At 31.7% G+C, this 19,801-nt stretch overlaps 3 protein-coding genes across 5 annotated transcripts; all 3 read left to right on the top strand.

The window, feature by feature from the left end:
• Window positions 1–2,163: 2,163 nt before the first annotated feature.
• Window positions 2,164–5,408, top strand: LOC111290767 (uncharacterized). The gene is made up of 3 exons (XM_022882231.2): window positions 2,164–3,238; window positions 4,237–4,363; window positions 4,451–5,408. The coding sequence occupies exons 1-3, from the start codon at window positions 2,456–2,458 to the stop codon at window positions 5,020–5,022; spliced, it is 1,482 nt and encodes a 493-aa protein (XP_022737966.2). The 5' UTR covers window positions 2,164–2,455; the 3' UTR covers window positions 5,023–5,408.
• Window positions 5,409–11,196: 5,788 nt separating this feature from the next.
• LOC111290745 (UDP-galactose/UDP-glucose transporter 2-like) lies at window positions 11,197–14,515 on the top strand. Its single transcript, XM_022882196.2, has 7 exons — window positions 11,197–11,738; window positions 12,184–12,212; window positions 12,300–12,501; window positions 12,719–12,961; window positions 13,051–13,152; window positions 13,802–13,909; window positions 14,020–14,515. The coding sequence occupies exons 1-7, from the start codon at window positions 11,613–11,615 to the stop codon at window positions 14,266–14,268; spliced, it is 1,059 nt and encodes a 352-aa protein (XP_022737931.2). The 5' UTR covers window positions 11,197–11,612; the 3' UTR covers window positions 14,269–14,515.
• Window positions 14,516–14,870: 355 nt separating this feature from the next.
• On the top strand, window positions 14,871–19,778 carry LOC111290493 (uncharacterized). 3 transcript variants are annotated; one of them, XM_022881822.2, is made up of 9 exons: window positions 14,871–15,064; window positions 15,831–15,982; window positions 16,143–16,230; window positions 16,854–17,355; window positions 17,578–17,631; window positions 17,864–17,961; window positions 18,082–18,207; window positions 18,363–18,452; window positions 19,296–19,778. In XM_022881822.2, the coding sequence occupies exons 1-9, from the start codon at window positions 15,005–15,007 to the stop codon at window positions 19,410–19,412; spliced, it is 1,287 nt and encodes a 428-aa protein (XP_022737557.2). In that variant the 5' UTR covers window positions 14,871–15,004; the 3' UTR covers window positions 19,413–19,778. The 3 variants fall into 3 exon arrangements, with proteins under 3 accessions (XP_022737557.2, XP_089623867.1, XP_022737559.2); XM_089767741.1 differs by having other exon boundaries at window positions 18,363–18,550; window positions 19,296–19,489; XM_022881824.2 differs by lacking the exon at window positions 19,296–19,778 and adding an exon at window positions 18,551–18,789.
• Window positions 19,779–19,801: the final 23 nt, after the last annotated feature.

Below are 19,801 nucleotides of genomic sequence, written 5' to 3'. Positions count from 1 at the left end.
TTAATGGGTGATCAATCATATTTAATTAAAACAAATTGGTGATGATTCTATTTTTTATTTTTTTATTTTATTTCTAAATTCGTTGGACAATTTTAAAACCGTTACCGCAACAATGACCCACCGTAAAGAGCTATATACCAATTTCAGGGCAGTCCCTTCAGTTAAAAGGGTTACATTGTTTTGCACTGCCATCTAATAAAAACCACAGCATCTTTAAGAAGTTGTAGTCTGGGACACTGTTATTTTTTCCAGCTCAGGTGTGGCGTTAATCTGTATCGATCAAGAGAGAGGGGGGAGGGTGGAGGGAGGAGGTGCAATTAAGTTTCCAGCAGTGCCTCACATGTGCTTCTTTGATCCATCCTTTTAGACTGTGGGATATATCTGATCTTAGTGTGGTCCTTAGATATCTTGACCACTTTTCTTTTGATTTGCCAGTCGTCAGGTAAAATCCCTTCTCCAATGCAAAATTCTTCTCTCAGTTTCAAATATCTGGGCTTTAGACCGTCACTGGATCCAATTGATCATTTAAGAGCATATTCAGCCAAAAAAATTTAAAAGTACTAACTATTTAGTATCATTTTACCATACATTATGATTGAATTTATGAAAAAAAGCAGGTGCAAGCTCATACAATTTCAAAATGTTGGCCATGCATAGTTGGGCACGTACCAAGCTGTGGTCCCAAACCTCCGTGACAACATCAATCATGCAATCAGTCGTCTTTTTAACTGAACCTTTTAAATTTTCTCTGCATTGTTTTTAGATTCGAATCACAAGGGACTTCAAAATTTGTAGCTACTTAAGCTGTTCCCTCTTTAATTTGCAAGTTGAAAGTTATAATCATTTATCACTCACCTATGCGCTATAAAGACAGTTTTAACCAAACCCAACTTCTAATTTTCAAATTATTATATCCCACATTATTGGAATTTCATCACCTTGTGGAAGACTGAAAACCTTTAATGCTTAGATTAGTTTAGATTGTTAGGCATGAAATTCAAGTTTGAAGCAAATATGCAAAATTGTATGATTCGAATCACATATATAATTAAGCAAATATGCAAATGAAACATTCATTAAACTTGAATTGGATTATCACATTCAATTGAATATTTGATTCAATAATTGATATATAACTTTTACTTTAAATTTTAAAAGAAATAGGCAAGCAGATTTTTTTTAAAGAAGTAACCCTTTCTACAATAAAATTTTCTTTCGAATAAGCAAAACTCTTCATTAACTAACTAATAACCGGACAAAACTTACATAAAATTTTATAAGTGAAATTAATAAAATTTTTTATTAAAAATGAATAAATAAAAATAAAAATTAATAGATTAATAGAATTCAATATAAATATTATTAATATGTAAAAAATTTTATTAAAAGTATTATTTATAATTCAAATTTAATCGATATTTATTTAATAGTAAAAATTTTGTTAATATTTTTATTAAAAATATCTATTTAATAAATATATCAAAATTTTTTAAAATTTTACAAAATTAATTTATGTAATGAAAATTTTTATTTTTAATTTTATTTATTCATTTTTAATATAAAATTTTATAAATTTCACTTATAGAACTCTATATAAGTTTTTTCCTTAACACGATACATCACTATTTAAATTGTACAAAAAGATCTTAAGTTTCAAAACATTTTCAAAAATTAACACTTGTTTTTTCGAAACTCAATCTTGAGGCAATGACTGACAGTTGTAATTGAAGAAATGAGAATCAACTGCGTGCTTAATATACTATATGAGGTAAGATTTGTTTGCAAAAATAAGCACACGCGGTTAAGCGCCCGAAGAAAGGCCAGGCTGATGCTCCCTTCCTCCTCCAAGTCTGCTGCATCATTTTCAAATTTGTCAAAGGTCAACCACTGGTCTGTCAGACCAGTCCAAAAACCCCCAACACCTCCTTCGCTTCTCCCCCCTCACTGTAATAGTAATAGAAAAACGATAAACAAACTTTTACGTGCATTTAATTCACCAATTCAAAAAAACCACTAAAATATTCAAACTTGCGATTCAAATGAAACATCAACAACTAACAAAAACAAGAAGAAGAAGAAGAAGCATCCAAGCTTCTCTGCAAACCCTCCCTCCCTCCCTCTCTCTCTCCCTCCTTTTAAGTCTTTACCCTAGAAATCTTCAGCACCACCTTAAGAACTATCTCTCACTTTCTTGCCTTCCATTTCCTTTCCCCTATAAATCTCTCTCTATAATTTTTACTCTTCTGTGTTTCTTTGCTGTACTAAAAGCTGCAACTCTTTCTGCCAAAGCCTTTGTGTTCTGATCATTCAGAGCCTATTTTAAATGCTAGCTTAATTATCTCCTTCAAGTTTTCATTATCATTAACCAATATTGCTTCCAGCTGTAACAACTAACAACACATTTTTTTGTTTAAAACCCTGAATTTTTTTTCACCCACTTTTTTTTATCATAAATATGGCTTTGATCAATATTCCCACTGATCACATTAAGCTTAGGAAAACGCTTTCGATCGAGAAAAAATCATCATTGATGCTCAAAGATTACCTCAGAGACGATTTGAGTTCGTGCTCTTCTAGTGGCTTCAAGTCGTTTCCACGTCGCCAGTGTTGTACCACTGTCAGGTTTCTTCTCGAGGTCGACTTGAAGAAATCAAAAGATGATTACTTAAGCATTACCAAACGACTTCTGAAAAACAGAAGTCGTTCGAAGCGAGGTTCCACCACCATTTCAGCTCTGCAAAGAGCTTCAGAGGCTGTTCTTAACGCCGTCAAGCTATTGCCTTTTCCTTCCATCAAGTCGTCTCCACCGTCGTTGAAAAGTAACAGTTCGAGGAAAGGACATATACACAGGAGTTTTTCTAGGAAGCTCTTCCAAAGAAGCTTTTGGAGAAATGCCGACAAGGATGATCATGGTGAGATCATACGCTGGAAATTGTTTCGTGAATTTCTTGAAGAGAAAAATCAACCGTTTGATCAGATTACTATTACCAACGTCAACACCACCGACACTTCTTCTACGACCATTACTACCAGTAGGGTCTCTACGAGCACAAGCAGCAACAGTAACTGTTGGGCTGAAAGTGAATTTACGGCGAACAGTTTACCGTCTTCGAACGGTAATTCCGAGAGCTCAAGTGGAAACGACGACGTTCAAGGTAAAACAGATTTACCCGAGAAGCCAAAAGTCAGCAATACAGTAGGCGTAACAGTCGGTGAGGATTCCATCAACTTCACAAAGGTAAAGGAAGATTCATTCACTGTTTCGCGTGTTTATATTAATATTTGCCCTGTCGATTGGTGGCGTTATCTGATTGGTATTTGCCTTATTAAAATTTTTGCATTCGAGCTTTTCCAGGCTTAACGATCCCGCTACACGCTGTCTTCTTGTGCGATCCACGGCACAGAAACTCGAAAGAGCATCTAATCTCACATTACACGAGATGTATCATATCATTCCTTTATTCATATGTTATAATTTTACCTAATTATCCTTATTAAATTTATATAGGAATATCTGGCTAAAAAGAAATATATTTTTTGAAATATAGATGTTGGTTCTTGGTGTTTTAAGTATGGGTAGTTTTGGAATTAGGTTGGTGTTCTTTCTTGTCGGTTAGAGAAGGAGAATTGTCTTTCCTATTATTTGAATTCAGATAATTTATGTATTTATATTATATAAAATATTAATAATTTATATATTTATTTTATATTTTATATTTTATATAAAATTATATATTATAATTTGTATTATATTAAAAATATAAAATATTTTTTTTATTTAATTAAATTTATTTACAATTTTTATTAAAATTTTAAATTATATTATTTTAATATTTTTATTCATATAATTTTTATTTCATATTATCATATTATATTTTAAATTATATTTGAAACATTAACTTAATAAGCAGGAGATAGGAGACCTCAACTCGAACACAGAGGTCGTCAGTATTGCTAAATATTATATTTTAAGTAATTATATAAATTAATTAACTTATAGCAGATGTCAAAATGTTGTAATGTAGTGAGTTGACTTGGCCTTTGCATTTGATTTGCGTCTAGTTCTTCACGGATAAGATTTCGAGAACATGCCAAATGCCAATAAATGGGCAGTGTTTGATTGGACCTGAGATTTTCTGTCATTAGATGAACTTGTCCGATTAGTTGCTACTTCTTTGAGAGTCTTGGATTTTGTTGGCTGTTTGGAGTTAACTGATATTCGAACGATTTGCACAGAAACAGGATTGCCCAAACGAAGAAGGAAAGGAACAGTTTAGTCCAGCGTCTGTTCTAGATTGCCCCTTCGATGATGATGAAGAAGACAATAGCTCTCCGGTCGAAGATCACTTGGCCTCTGTGGAAGGTTCCTTCTCTATCTCTGTCATTCATCTCTGTCTCTTTCGGACACAGCCCTTCGATTAACAAGAATGACATTTGTTGTTGACAACAGGAACAAAACAAAAGCTCACGCAAAAGATTCGAAGGTTTGAGAGCCTGGCTCAGCTGGAACCAGTAGACTTGGAGAAACGAATTGCAATGGCAGAGCTTGAAGATGAATCACTTGAATCCCACAACGAACTCTGCTCAGTTTCCGTCAACAACCAAGGTAACATATCCGATGAAGAAAAGCATGAAAAAGATAGAGAAGCAAATAAGAAATTACTTATGCTATTGAAAGCGAAAATCCCATCAGAACGTTTAAAGTTTAAGGCTGATAATCTATTGTTAGATGTCTTTAGGGAGAGATTAATGGTGGAAAACAATGCTAAACTACTTTTTGATATGGGACTTGAAGGGTTTGAGCCCGACTTACTGAAAGTGGCAGAGGATTGGGTTAATGGGAATCCTCAGGAATTGGTTATAGGATGGGAGGTGCGGGAAGGTAGAAAACAGTATGTTAAAGAAATGGAGAGAAATGAAAACTGGAAAAGCTTCAATGAAGAAAAGGAAGAGGTGATATCAGCGGTAGAGCTTGAGGTTTTCAGTTTCCTGGTGGATGAGTTATTAACTGATCTCTTTTGACATTTATTCATTCATTTGTGTCTGAGACTTTGAGTTCTATATCATGGGAAAAAAAAAAAGGGGGGGGGGGGGGGGCCATAATAAGGTCTAAGACATGACTCAAGGTAGTTTTCGTCATTTCGTAGCTGCGATCGAGGATTTGGCTTCGAATGACTAAAGCCACCTTGAAGAAGGTAATTAGAAAGGTGTTTTGATTCTTTTGATTCTCCCCTTTTCTCTTTTCCCTGGAGAAAAGATTGTGAAAAAATTTCGGAAATTTCGGGGAACAACCGGTTCTCTCTTTCCCTTTTTCTTTTCTCTGTAGCTGTACTTCTTTTTAGCATTGACATGTAAGATAAATTTTTATGCATCAGCCAATGGGTAATAAGGAGAAAAATACAATTTCTGCACTCAAATCATCCTAGAATTATTTTCTCCTAGCTCTTTTCTCTGACTTAAAAGTTACAAGGCTTTCTGCTATTAATGGATTCAATTCAACTAATTTACGTCCTACATTTTAGATAATATAGCATCTTCCTCGCTCTTTAAACATTGTCTTCAATCAATTTCTCATAATATATCATCTTCCTCACTCTTTAAATATTGCGTACGAGTGTCAACATGTAGTTATACTGCCGATGCAGTGGCAGATACATTTTTATGGTATGGTGTTCCTAAACATTTTAAAATTTGAAAAATATGAAAGTTTAAAAGAAAAAAAATTCCACCGCTGTGCCGATGAACCGAGGTTCATCAAACTTTTAGTTTTGGAAATTTAATCAATCTATGTCTCTTACATGGCGATTGATGTTGCTTAGAGTTACGAATGGGGCGAGGGCCTGGCCCGACTCAAATCAGTTCCTCGACATGATTTTTAAACGGGAACTCCATATTCGATCCAATAACAATAGTATATTAATAAAGATATATTTGCAAGAAGCATGTCATTGAAATTATTGTTGTATTTATCAATAATAATATTTGATTATGATTTATTGATAAAATATTAAATTATTAATGTTAATGAATATTCTGATTTTAACCATCTCAACTATCCAAAAAAAAAAAAAATATCTCTCTTCCCTGTCAATATCATCTTTTGATTGCCGGTGTGATTGTATTCATCTTTCTAAAACAAGATGCCCAAAAATAAACGGAAGTGTTAATTGGACTTGAAGAGTTTAGTAAAAGGCTCTCTAAATAACCCAACCACGGTAGCCTTCCTTCCTCCTTTAGCACTCGGGCCTTTTGTTTTTTTTTGTTTTTCTTTTTCGATTATCCTTGTTCCGTAAATAGAGGAGGACCATTACCAGTCCTTTAACAGCTTGACTCGATGGCGACTCATTTTGACAATGATGCGAGGATTTGAGCCTACATATATTTAAGCAATCATGCTATGTGATAGCATTAAATTTTTACTACTGAACGACAGCGTCGGTGTTCTTGTTACTTTTTAACAATTTGTATGGACATAATGAGAAAATAATGTGTAAATTAAAATGATTATACTTCGAAAGTTTTAGTGACAGTCGTTTTAAAACTGTTTTGCGTTTTTCTTTAATATATAAAATAACTCATCAGATTTAACTTCACAGACATGTAATCTATTTTATCCATTTTTTTAAAAAATTTGAATTATAAATATCATATATATTTTATATTAATTATATTACAAATTTGAGAGGTAATGCAGAAGCAATTACAACAATCTCTTATTATTATTTTTTTTTTTTTTTTTTTTTCAATGAGTGAGATTATTTTTTGCTTTAATGTTAAACATACTCTTTTGGATTTTTAATTTTTTTTATTCTTTTTTTACCTTTTATTTTTTACAATCCATACATTTGATTTTATTTTTTATAAGGATAAATTTTGTAAAAAGATAATAAAAGTAAGAATGATAAAAAGATCATATCTTATGATTCTAATTTGTTTCGGTCCATTAAGTGCATTCTTCAAACGATTGGCATTGGAGCTTTTTTTTTGGGAAATAAATACTGAGCCATAAGCGAATATAGAGTGTTCCATCTCGCCTCATGTATATATAAAGATGAATTTCAAAATTACAAATAATTAATGATATATATATATATTTTATAATTTATTAAATTAATTATTTTATCTTAATTAATATTTTTTATTAAATTAAATTAAATATTGATTATTTATTTATTTCCTTATTAATCTCGAATCTTTTATTTAAGTAAATTATTTTCAATAAATTTTAAATTTAGTCGCATTTGCTTTGAGCATCGATGGTTAATTAATTCCTTTCACTAGTACGTCACTTGCAACGCCAGCCTTCTTCACGTTCACCACAATTTGCAAACTATGAAATATTGAATAAAATTTTTTAAAAAGGTTCTAATAAAGTTAGTGTTATGTCTTTCTATACATTCTTTTTCTACACAGTACAAGAATTCTCACATTTATGATAGCAGAGATTTGTAAACTTTTCTTTTGCTTTATAAGAAGGGTAAAAAACTTGTAATTTTTTACTTATAATTTAACTATTAAATTAATAAATTTTTCGTTTTTATCCATTTTCATTTTTTTATCCAATAGTACACTTTCTTTTTTTGGAACTTTTAATGAAAAATACTAGTGGATGATTAAGATATTTTCAAGGTAGTTGGACACAAAGACAAACCAATTAAGGATGGGAATGATTGAGTGTAGAAATTTCAAATATTTGATCTTTTAGCAAAAGAAATTTATTTTGATATTGAAATTTTAATACCAATAGTTTTTTTTTATTGAATTACCATAAATGTGTCATAGTTGAAGCTTTCGGGGATCAAAATATTCAAAAAGTATAAAATAATGGGTAATACAAGAATTATGCAAAAGTCGAGGGGTCATCTTGAAAAATGTGAGAGAAATTTGCTTACTCGCAATCTCCCACTCAGGAACGCTTGAAGCCGTGCATCGTACATTAATTCCTCAGGTTTTTGGCTACGGTTGTAACTTAGAATCAGGAATTGCTATGGCCAACCCGCTCTCTTCCTTCCCCTGTTCCAACGACCACGGCAACTTCCTTGGGGTTAGAAAATCGGAGGTGGAAATAATTTTTGTGGGTCCCCCATATGGCAGATGCAGCCCCTACCTTAGCAGCCAGGACACGTGGCTTGAAAAGAAAATGTACCTTAGCCGGCTAGTACCCTTTATATATATTTTTTTTCCAAAAAAAAAATCAATAATAACTTGAGTTTATGATATTTTATTATAATTAATTAAATTTTAATTTTTTATTTTGAATTAATTTAATTTTTAAATATTTATTTTTATTTAATTAAATCTTAAAATATTTATTTTCATTAGAATTAACCCATTTAATTATCTTAAAATGATAAAAATTTAAATAATTATTAAATTTTTGTTCAAATTTTTTTTTCCAAGCTCTGTAATATTGGTTTATTATAGTAATACTAGTTCTTATAAAATATATATTTGCTTGAAGAAATAAAAATGTTGAAATAATGTTATATTCCAATTATTTTGACCTTACTCAGAAAGTGATTTTCCTTACATCTTGAATCATAAAGGGCTTATTTATAACAGTGCCCAAATAAAAATATTGTAAATATTTATGAATTTATTTTTTATTATATTCATATATATTAAATTATTTTATTGTCAAACAAAATACTAACATTCGACATTTAAAATGGCAAATATTGATATAATTCTTTTCTCAAAATATTTACAAAAATAGATACTCATGAATTTTTATCCAACACATTCACGTTATTTACATAAATAATTGGATTGATAAGTAGAAAATAAACATTAAGCATTTAAAAGAGAATGAACCATTACATCTAAAAAGGGGAAAACTTTAAATTAAAATTTAAGCAGACTTATGAAAATGGTGGTACTAATTTTACAGGCAATGTTTTAATAATAGGATCAAAGGTTGAATTTGGTTGAATATTTGGTGCATGGTTTAATCATTCTAATTGGTTTAACCGACTTCATTACAAAAAGTACTTATGTTTTAAAAGCATTATTTGTTATTAAATATAATTAAATGTGATAGATATTTAACAAATAAATACATTTAACTTAATGATTAGTATATTAATAAATCTGTAAAGAAATAAGGGTTTAAATCTTACCATTTATAAAATAGTTTTAAAGAATAAATAATAAATTTTTTTAATAAAATCAAGCTTGACCAATCTAATCAAATCCGTTTTAAATGAATTTTAACGGATTGAATGAAACAACAATTGTTTCCAATTTTCAAAGATACCGTCGATGATTCAATCCAAATCTAACTACATTAATATGAGGTAAAGGAGATTGGAGAAACAAATAAAATGTGAATTAAATATATTTTCTTTATTTTACAAATGGTAAAATATTTCACTTTTCAAAACAAATGGTAAAATATTTCAAACCATTATTAACATAACATTTGTTACTTTAGGATATCTTATACTTAAATTTCTATAATGAATTTTTTTTGGCCTTAAACCCTCTGGTGTCCGATAACTATTTTTTATTTCAATTAATTCAGAATCGAGTCGAATTTGACCCTATAAAAATGACAAACACTTTTAAATTTGTTTTATTAATTTATAAAATTTAAAATTGAAATCTTAATTAAAAAAATTGAACTCTTTACCACTTAAACTAATAAATATTGATAAAATTGGATGAATTTTGAACAATGCTAGCAGTCCATATCAGTATCCATCCCTTGGTTGTATTATTAAAGTTGATAAGGATTTTGTATAAAATTAAAAAAATTAAAAATTGATTTAAAATATAGTATTTAATTTGATTCACAATAATTTTTATTTAATTTGAATTAAATTTAAATATTAAATATATAATAATTTTGGATCAAAAAATAAAAAAATCGAATTATATAATTTTATTATATTTTATATATTTTAAACTTTTCATAAAAAAAACTATTTTATATCTAAATCAATTTTAAATATATTTAAAATTATATTAAAATAATATATTAAAAATTTAAATTAAAAAAATTGATGAATCTAGTTGAACAAATAAAATTTAATTCATATCAAACCGATTTAAAAAATATTGATTCCGATTCTGATTAAAATTTAAACATTTATAATATTATATACTATTAAAAATACAAATCAAATCAAATCCTATCTAAATCTTTTATTACTCGTATTTTATAGAAACGAAACAACATATCCTTCAGCATGTGTTAGTTAATAAAAGGTAATTTTATACTGATGCTGTGATAAGTTAGCTTCTAAAATAGATGTGAATTATGAGATTTTTTATTTCTTCCAAGTTTTATCAATGCTTCTCTCAGTATTTTAGTACTAATAAAGTGAACCCAGTATTTTAGTACTAATAATAAAAATTAAAATACCTAAATAAATATTCAATAAAAATTAAAATAAAAATAGAATCAAAAGACTTGAAAAACATTTTTTCCATGACAAAAAACAAAGTTTGAACTTAAATCTAACGCTTTTAAAAAAGAAAGATGCTTTTAAGATTTATACGGAAATGATAATAATAAGATAATCAACTGGAAATTTTATGGATTAATTCCATAATTAAAGTCGATAATATAATAAATATAAGGGAAAAGTCGTCCAAAACCAAAAGTAAAAAAGTCGCCTAGAATAAACGATATAAGTATATTTGATTCCATTTTTCTCGAGAAAACAGTTTCCTGAGAATTTGCAGAGAAACCTCACATAAACCAAATGTGCTGGGAAGCTTGACCGTGAATGACTCTCCCCTTCTGCTTAGATGTGTTAAATTCGATTTTAATTAAATTAATTGACTAAATCAATTTAATTATATTAATTAATTAATCATTGAATTAATTTTAATAAATTATCAAAAATAATTTTACAAAAATTTTAATTTTTTATTAATTCAATTTAGAATCAATTGAATTAAAATTTTAATTGAAATATAATAAAATTTATATATAATTTAAAATATATTAAATTATTTATTTTATTTTAAGTTATTAAATTTTTTAATTAAATAATTTTATTTAATTTATTTTAAATATAAAAAATTTAATATATAATTTAATTTAGTATATTTTATTATTCAATTAATTAAATAAAATTAACAAATCAATTAAATTAATTTTAATTGATTAATTTTTGAAACTAAAAAATTTATCTTAATTAACAAAAATAAAATAATATAATTTCATCCATTCGAAATTAATGATCCAACTGAACAAACATCGTACTTCTGCTTCCCTTTCTGTAGGCAAAATATTTGATTTCTCTCCTCTTTTTAGTCGTAAGCCCTGTTTTCCACGGTTTTCCAAAGAGAAAGAGAAACACAAAAAGCCTAATCACGGCAAATCTCTCTCTTCCTAAATTTCATACAGCTTACTTTATATTTAGTGAGAGGGAGAACGTAGAGGAGAAGTCTTTTTTAAAAATCTCCTTTTGATACTTTCCTTCTCCTTGTTATAATGTTAAAAATCAACCTTTTTTTAGCTTTCAGTTCTGGGTAATAGAATAAGCAAAAAAGAAAGTTATTCGAGTACCTTTTTTCTTCATCTGTTTTCTGGGCTTTATTTTTTTGGCGGATTGAGTTGGCGTTTGGTAAATTTAACTATCAGGACTTGTTGAAAGGAGATGAAAAGCGAGGATCAAGCAAGGTCTTTGTTTGGGATTTCCCTTACGGATAGACCAAAATGGCAACAGTTTCTTATTTGTTCACCTGGGTTCTTTTTTGGTTACCTTGTTAATGGCGTTTGCGAGGTTTGTTTTTCCTTCTTTTTTTTTAACATCTTTTGACCCCCTTTGGGGTGTTCAATGAGTAACTTTTATGACTATTGTTGTTTCGAATCGTCATTTTGTTTTCAATGGTTTCTTGACCCTGCATGTGATCAATTCCCACTCTTGCGTGCAGTGTTTTTCATTTTTCTTGGTTTCTCCGTGTTTGGTTGCTGAGAAAATTATGGAGAAGGAAGATACTTAGGCAATTGTAGTAGTGTTACATTTTGTTTTGTTTGGTTGTTAAAAGGTGGCAATAAATCAGTTGAAATGTTGGTCTCAAGTAGCTTCTCCGTATTTGCCATTTCATGGCTTTTACGAGTTCATTTCTATGGTCAAATGATTCAATGAATACATTTTTACACTGTCTTATTGGATTTAAATTCCCATTTTATTCTGATCATTGATGTGTTCTTTTGCTTGATTGTAGGAATATGTGTATAACAGGCTTCGGTTCAGGTACAGTCACCATAAATTTTCCTTATTCCGTTTTTTTTTTTTTAATACTTGGATTGTTCTTGACTTAAAATCTTGCTAATCTTTCAGCTACGGATGGTATTTTACTTTTGTACAAGGATTTGTTTACCTGATGTTGATACGGCTTCAAGGCTTTACCATGAAGCAAATGGTCAATCCATGGAAAACGTATGTGAAACTCTCTGCTGTTCTCATGGGTTCTCATGGATTAACCAAGGGTTCATTGGCTTACCTTAACTACCCTGCACAAATTATGTTTAAATCTACAAAGGTAAACGAGTTAAGAGTGTGTAAAAATTGCTTGTTTCCATCCCTTCTTTAGCTAAATAAAAACAAAATTTATGGTACTAAAGTTTATCAGAATTCAGAAAATGTGTACATTTTTTTTTCCTTCTGAAGCTATTGTAGCTTTCTGCAATTAATTTAAGTTCAAATGCACATGTTTTCTGTTAATTCTAACAAACGACTCCTGTTGTCTGAAATTTTAGGTACTGCCAGTTATGATTATGGGTGCCTTCATCCCAGGCCTGAGAAGGAAATACCCATTTCATGAATACATCTCTGCCCTTCTTCTTGTGGTTGGTCTCATCCTTTTCACCTTAGCAGATGCACAGACATCTCCAAATTTTAGCGTCATTGGTGTTATAATGATTTCGGGTGCTTTAATTATGGATGCCTTTCTGGGTAATTTTCAAGAAGCAATTTTCACCATGAATCCGGACACAACACAGGTTATCCATAAAAGTTTTCTCATGTCTGTTTGAAACAAGAACAATCACTAATAAAATACTGATAGTTTTATGTCAATTTTCTTCTACAGATGGAGATGTTGTTCTGTTCAACAGTAATTGGGATTCCTTTCTTACTTGTGCCAATGATTCTAACAGGAGAGCTCGTTAGGGCCTGGAATTCTTGTTCTCAGGTAAAGAGCAATCCCCTCTTTGTCCCCACCACCTCTTTTCTTATTTTATTGATTTAATTCTTTCTTGCACACCCTCCTGCCCTGCCAGGCCATGGGTGCATAAAATAACATTTTATTTTGTGAGTTAAACAAGAAAGTACTGGTTTGAAGACATGTACAACGTGCCCACTAGTTCTACCAAAATTATTTTTATTGGAGAAATCAATGATTTGGTAGTTGACCATTCTAGTTAATGTAGAATACAATTCTCCAAGTCAGACTTATAAACTAGCTAAGATTTAGTAGATTTATGTGAAAATTACTACCACCATGTTATGAAGTGCTCTTAAATACAAAATGACATGCTCCTGAGACCATCATAGGTTTGGTTGTTCTATTTAGGTGGACCTAGCTTATAACCCTCAACCAAGCATACACGCACATGATCAACGGCATTGAAAGGCAACTGATGTTATTCTACTTGTATCTTGTCTCTTTTTCCACTGGCATGATCAATCAAAAAACTATTTCTAACAGTGAAGAGCGGCTCGATTGTCACTCATTCCTCATCTCTTTGGAGATTGTTTCGAATATTTTGATTATTATTACTATAATCTCTTGTAGCTATTGATATGTGTTTTTTTTTTTTTTTTATGTGAATGAATTGCAGCATCCATATGTGTATGGGGTGTTAGTCTTTGAAGCTATGGCCACATTCATCGGTCAAGTGTCTGTTTTATCCCTCATTGCTATTTTTGGTGCTGCTACCACCGCCATGGTAGAATATACTTGCAATTTCTTTGTATGTATGATTTACTAAAAGATCCATTCTCATCTATTTCATGTTTTCATCTAACTACTGGTCTTCTTGTCCCACCTTGCTTGCAGATAACAACTGCTAGAAAAGCAGTCACTTTGTTGCTGTCATACATGATATTTACAAAACCATTAACTGAACAGCACGGGTCAGGGCTGTTGCTCATAGCCATGGGAATCATATTGAAGATGTTGCCAGATAGCAAACCGGCACCTAGGATTCCAATATCAAATGTAAATGTCAAGTATCCAGAAACCTCCTCCAAAGAAGTGGACAGCGTAGAACTCGAAGAAGATGAAGAGAGAAAGCCCCTTGTCTGAATAATGTGTAACGTTAAGATTGCCATTTTTTCTTTATCACATGTTTGCAAATACAAGTCAGTAATTTTTATTTTCTTACTGAACCCACTGCATTATAGGTGAGTAGTAACAAAATAAAAGAAAGGTGGAGTAACTAGCCACTGGTGCTGCATCTGTAACAGCTGGTTTTACTCTCTTTGATGCTACAAAGAATTGAATATGTAAATGACTTGATGCTTTTCAGCTTAACATTTCATTTCTCAAATTCAAAAAAAAATTGTAAACCTCAATGAAATATTTGAAGAATCAAAGTAGTCTAAAAAATAGTAACTCGTAATTTTCAGTATTAAATATGTAGTAAGCATGAACTCACGTCCCCAACATGCAACCAAAGGTCGAGATTTTGTCTTGATTCAAGTTTTCAGTGGGAGTGCTTTCAACTCACAAGGACGTGTCATCTTATTTTATATACGAAAATGGACCACATGCGTCCGACATTATTAAGGCCGAGCCCATGGGGTGGGCCCACTCAGACAATTAAACAAGCACGTGGTCCGCGATACTTTGGAAACCAATCCGACCGTCCCAATTAAAAGTCTAGTTCCCCACCTGATCGGATGGTTAAAGGTTTTCCATAATTAATCCTAAATTAAAGAAAGTCCCTCTCTCGCCTGAAACAAAAGCCATAAAAAAAAATTTTGGAACCCTAAAATCGATTTTTTTTTTTTAAATCTTCATTGAACCGCCCTATATTGCCATGAAAAGAACGAAGGGGTTTGCCTTATCGGGCTCGGTCGCCGATACCAACGATTCTGCTGTGAGTTTTATGAAATTTCACATATTTTAATTTTTTTTTTAAAAATGTTGTTACTCCATTGTTTCCTACCCTGAATTGATAGCATAACCCTAATTTAATGTTCTTTGTTTTATTTTATTCTTCTCAATGATAAAATGAAGAAAGAGGAAAATTTTAGTAGGATTTGTTGATAAGGTTTTGTGGGTTTCATTGAGTTGTAAAGTTTTGTTGATTAGGAAGTTAATGAGCTATAAACTAAAGGAAAAAAATGTTGAAATTTGAATCTTTTCATGTTTTTTAGTTTTTCTTAGCTAACAGGTATATTGGGAAGATTGATTTTTATTTTTTTAATATTTGGATGTGGGCTTACTGAATTTTTAAGAATGGACTTGAGGTTGATAAAAGCTGAAAGTGTTGAACTTAGCTGTCATTGTTAATGTATTGTTTGTTCAGCTGCGGTTTTTCTGGTTGATGATACTACAGAAATAATGTTTGGAAAAGCCGAGAAAACCAACCAGACAATGAACTAGAGCAAATTAGTTTCATATATGGAAGGAAGGAAACTGAAAAAGAAAAACTGATTTCAAAGTGGTAACTGAAAAGAAGAATGATTTTAACAAGTAGTAATTGTCAAAAGTTAAGAGTGTGAAATAAAAGAAAAGGGTGGGGGGGGGGGGAGTGGTTATGGCTATCATATTTAAATACTTAATAGTAAGTTTTCATCATTAGATGTTTTGATGCATCAGTCATGTTGTTGAGGCTTATTGTTTATTCAATGGTGGTGCAGTTACGGAATAAAAGAATAATGGCGGGATCTCCTTTTGATGCTCAAAGGGCAGAACCATCTCAACAGCAGCCAACTGCAACACCACCATTAGACCTACAGCGAGCTGAGTTGTCTCGCCAGCATGTGAAAGCTCTCAACACCCAATTTGCAAGGTCCTACCTCTCTATCTACTTTATCTGTGATGTTTCAGCAACTTACTTTTGCTATCTTACCAGTTCTTAGAATAGCCAGGTTTCCTGCTTCTGGTCCTTGGACCTTACAAAACTTATAGTTTTGTATTTATTTATCCATAAGAAAATTTTATTTCAACAGTTGGGTGCAATCACAATTGAAGAATCACCCTGATGAGCTTTGGCAAGATGGTGTTCAAGACTACCTAACTCATGCTTCAAACATCATGGTAATTTCTGATGTTTTTTCATCCACTTGAGAAATTTTTGTTGTCATGTTTGTACAGTCTATGTGAATGCATTTGGTTGCAAATTTTAGGGCTTTATTGTTGGATTATTTCAGTTCTGACTTTAAAGGATTATTTTTTTTGTTGCTTCATGCTATTTTTGTTTCTATATGTTATATACATACTTTTAGTAATTCATTGATTTTGTTAACCCTTGTGCGCAGAAGAGTTTAATATGGTTTCTTTATGTAATTTCTTGATAAGAATAAAATTAATACTAGCTCTCATGCATGATTCATATATTGGTAGTTTGCAATTGGGCATTACTTGCTCATACCATGCACCTTTTAGATGACTAAAAATCAGAGGCATTTATATCAGTCTACTAGCAGTTTTGTTGACAGCTCTAGTTTGACTATATGAGTGTATTTTGAAATTCCCAAACCCATCATCTAACCATGAATAGATGGGGGCTAACTTGGGTTTATATCGCAGATAACCCTCATTTTAGTATCTGTGGCTTGTAATAATGTTCAAATTAGTATGCAAGACTAGACCACATAAATACAAGACATTGTTTTTGTTTACTAACTCAAGTGGTATGTACTCGATTTCCTCCTTCACAGGATAAGTTCAGTGATGTTGTCAACTGGCTCAAAGCAAATGTGGTAAATGGTGACAGCTTGTCTGCTTCTGGATCTCATAAAAATGAAAGTAAACTGGTGCCCGAAACCAAGAATACTGAGACTAAATTTTTTCAAGGAAAAACTGGATTTACTCCAATCAGCACCACTACAGGCTTAAGTCCAGGCACTACAAATCTGAGCTTTTATCTGGACTCTACAGCTAGGACCTTTTCTCTGGGCACTACAAGCACAATTCCTACTCCTACTGATACAACTACAAAAATTTCTCCAGTGGATACAACTACGAGCTTGACTCCAGCTAGTATCACTACAAGCTCAATGGCGGCTGGTTCAAACTCAAGCTTTACGTTTGGGGGTACAACCACAAATTTTACTTTGGCCAGTACAACAACGAGCTTTTCTTCATCTGGCATGATTACAAGCTTTGCATCTCCTTGGTGCTCTGGAGTATTCTCCAACAGTCAGACTCCTGTCTTGTTCGGTAGGTGTTGCATTGACTTTCTATAACAAATATTTGTATCAAGGATTTTAGGTGCGTCATTAAACATCATTAGCTTAAAGATATGAAGACAATTGCACATGCCTTCTAAAAAAGAACAAAAGTTTTAAGTTGAAAGTTGAAACCTTGATTGGAGTCAAGAGTTTGGATGCTAATCATGTTAGTTTTGTCTGATTAATTTTACACCCTATTTTGATATTTCAGGAACTCAAAGCTCAGTTGCTGTGAACAACAATGCATCAGATGATGCAGATGATGGTGGGACAATGAAACTTTGCCTTTTGGTTCTTATGTACTGGATATTCTTTATGTCTTAAGCCATTCATTCATTAAATTCAACCTTGTCATGCAATTTTTTGTTTTTCATCTCTAGGTTATTTCTCTTTGTTGGTTTTAAGTAGATAGGTTAACTCTCTCTCTCTCAACTTTTTACTTTTTTTCCCTTTTTCTCACTACTTGCATAGTAATGAGTGTCATTTTGGATTGTCAGAAAGTGAATTGCCACAGCCTAGCAGCCCATCAGTTAAGAAGTCAGAAGAGAATGGTATTGTTGTTGTTCATGAAGTCAAATGCAAGCTCTATGTCAAGGTATATCCTTTGAAAACTTGTATTCAGTAGCAATTTATGGATCCGCCTACTCTTGACTTGTGACATGGTGTTTGATCTGACCTCTTCTGTAATCTCTTTCACTTCCTTTTGTCATGCCAGTCAACCGATCCAGCAGATAAAGATTCGTGGAGAGATAAAGGCACAGGGCAGCTTTCCATTAAATGCAAAGAGGGTATCAGCAAGGGTTCAAAAGATTCCAAACCAACAATTGTTGTTCGAAATGATGTATGTTTCTCCATGGGCATGTATTGGTTTTAGAAATTTCATTCATGCATGAGCTGTTATTCAGTTAGTAGATATGAGACGGTTCACTTTAAAACTAGAAAAAGTCTTGTGTCTCTTAACTACTTTTAACTTCTATAACCATCTATTGGTCACAGGTTGGAAAGGTGTTACTTAACGCTTTGCTATATCCAGGGATCAAGACAAGTGCACAAAAGAATTCCCTCGTTGCAATATTTCATACTTCGGTAATATATTTGAAAGCCAAATGTTTGGATATTTTGGACATTCGGTTTTCTAATTTTGGTAATTTATGCTGTGCTGATCAAGTATCAAACTCTATCAGGTTATTCTTATTTTCTATTTACAAAGATTGCTTAGCATAGCTTCCGGGCAAAGCAGCAGCTGGAATTCTTATTCTATCTTCTATTAGAGCACTCACTAGTTTAGGTTACAACAGTGGTCTTTGGTTTTTCAACAAGTCAAAGATGTTATTACCAAATTTATTCTCTATTTTTGTCGATTATGATACATGAAGACATTCATTTGAAAATACAAGTATATATCAAACCCAACAGTTACATATCCTTTTTGTTTAGGGTTCCTGAGGAAAGGTGTCGTATAGGAAATTAACATTTTTTTCTACCATTAACTGTTGAAAGTAACATTAGGACCCATTGCCTGGTGAAATGCTTACTCTTGAGCTGACAAATGTTGATACAAGTTCAATCTTGAGAGAACCACTTTTTGGAAAAATGCTAGAGACCAATATCATTTCCATTTTACCCTCTAGGACCCCACTTTGCTGGGATCATATCTGGGAATGATCCTTTAAGCTGCGCAGAAGGATGACATTAGTAACAAATGTGTATAAAGAGCTAAGCTAGCTGCAACCGTGCAGTCAAGCCTTAATGGCTTGTAATTTGGATGTGGAATTGGTGATCAGTATATTGGTAGTTGGAATCTTTGATAAAAGTATTGATAGAAGTATTAACTTCAAAATTTTTTCTTGCAGAATTTGACTGTGTTGTATTTTGTTACAAGTCAATTGAGTATTAGAGATTTAGAGTGACTTCTCTTGGATTTTGTAGGATGATGGTGGCAATAAGGATAATGCTGTGGCACGTACCTTTTTAATTAGAACAAAATCAGAGGAGGACCGAAACAAACTGGCAACAGTAATCCAAGAGTATGCCCCTGCATCATAAACTGTAGGTGACATCATTTTATTACGTCACTTTAGCCTCATAAAATATAATGTAATCCTGAATGAGTGCAATTTTCCTGGATATTACTCCTTTACATTTTGCGAGGGTCGGCTTCGTAGGAACTAGACCAGCTTGTTCTTGTGGCTCTCCAAAAGCAATGGGGCCTATTTTTATAGTCAGACTTCATGAGATAATTATATGCCCGCAGCAGTTTTACCATAAACAGAGATTAAAGTGGTTATGTTGCCGCAAAATCCTGAGGAACTATTTGTTTTTTATTCCTATTAACTCTGTTGGATGTCTGTTTCAAGCCAGATGCTGATGGCACTCTACTGAAAAGAATTTTGTTCCATTTTTTTTTACAAAGTTACTCTGTCTGCGAAATCCTC

This window comes from Durio zibethinus, chromosome 11 (assembly GCF_047325235.1).
Source record: "Durio zibethinus cultivar Kanyao isolate XHJ-2024 chromosome 11, ASM4732523v1, whole genome shotgun sequence".
Taxonomy (NCBI): domain Eukaryota; kingdom Viridiplantae; phylum Streptophyta; class Magnoliopsida; order Malvales; family Malvaceae; genus Durio; species Durio zibethinus.
Note: the sequence above shows the minus strand (reverse complement) of the source record. Positions and strands in the feature narration are given on the sequence as shown.

Bases quoted from the DNA above. Each gene is read 5' to 3' on its own strand.
- LOC111290767 (XM_022882231.2), top strand. From the start codon at position 2,456: ATGGCTTTGATCAATATTCCCACTGATCACATTAAGCTTAGGAAAACG. The intron at 3,239-4,236 runs GTAAAGGAAGAT...CGATTTGCACAG, and splicing joins ATTCCATCAACTTCACAAAG to AAACAGGATTGCCCAAACGA. The intron at 4,364-4,450 runs GTTCCTTCTCTA...TGTTGACAACAG, and splicing joins TCACTTGGCCTCTGTGGAAG to GAACAAAACAAAAGCTCACG.
- LOC111290745 (XM_022882196.2), top strand. From the start codon at position 11,613: ATGAAAAGCGAGGATCAAGCAAGGTCTTTGTTTGGGATTTCCCTTACG. The intron at 11,739-12,183 runs GTTTGTTTTTCC...GCTTGATTGTAG, and splicing joins TTGTTAATGGCGTTTGCGAG to GAATATGTGTATAACAGGCT. The intron at 13,910-14,019 runs GTAGAATATACT...CCTTGCTTGCAG, and splicing joins GTGCTGCTACCACCGCCATG to ATAACAACTGCTAGAAAAGC.
- LOC111290493 (XM_089767741.1), top strand. From the start codon at position 15,005: ATGAAAAGAACGAAGGGGTTTGCCTTATCGGGCTCGGTCGCCGATACC. The intron at 15,983-16,142 runs GTCCTACCTCTC...TTATTTCAACAG, and splicing joins CTCAACACCCAATTTGCAAG to TTGGGTGCAATCACAATTGA. The intron at 17,962-18,081 runs GTATATCCTTTG...TTGTCATGCCAG, and splicing joins AATGCAAGCTCTATGTCAAG to TCAACCGATCCAGCAGATAA.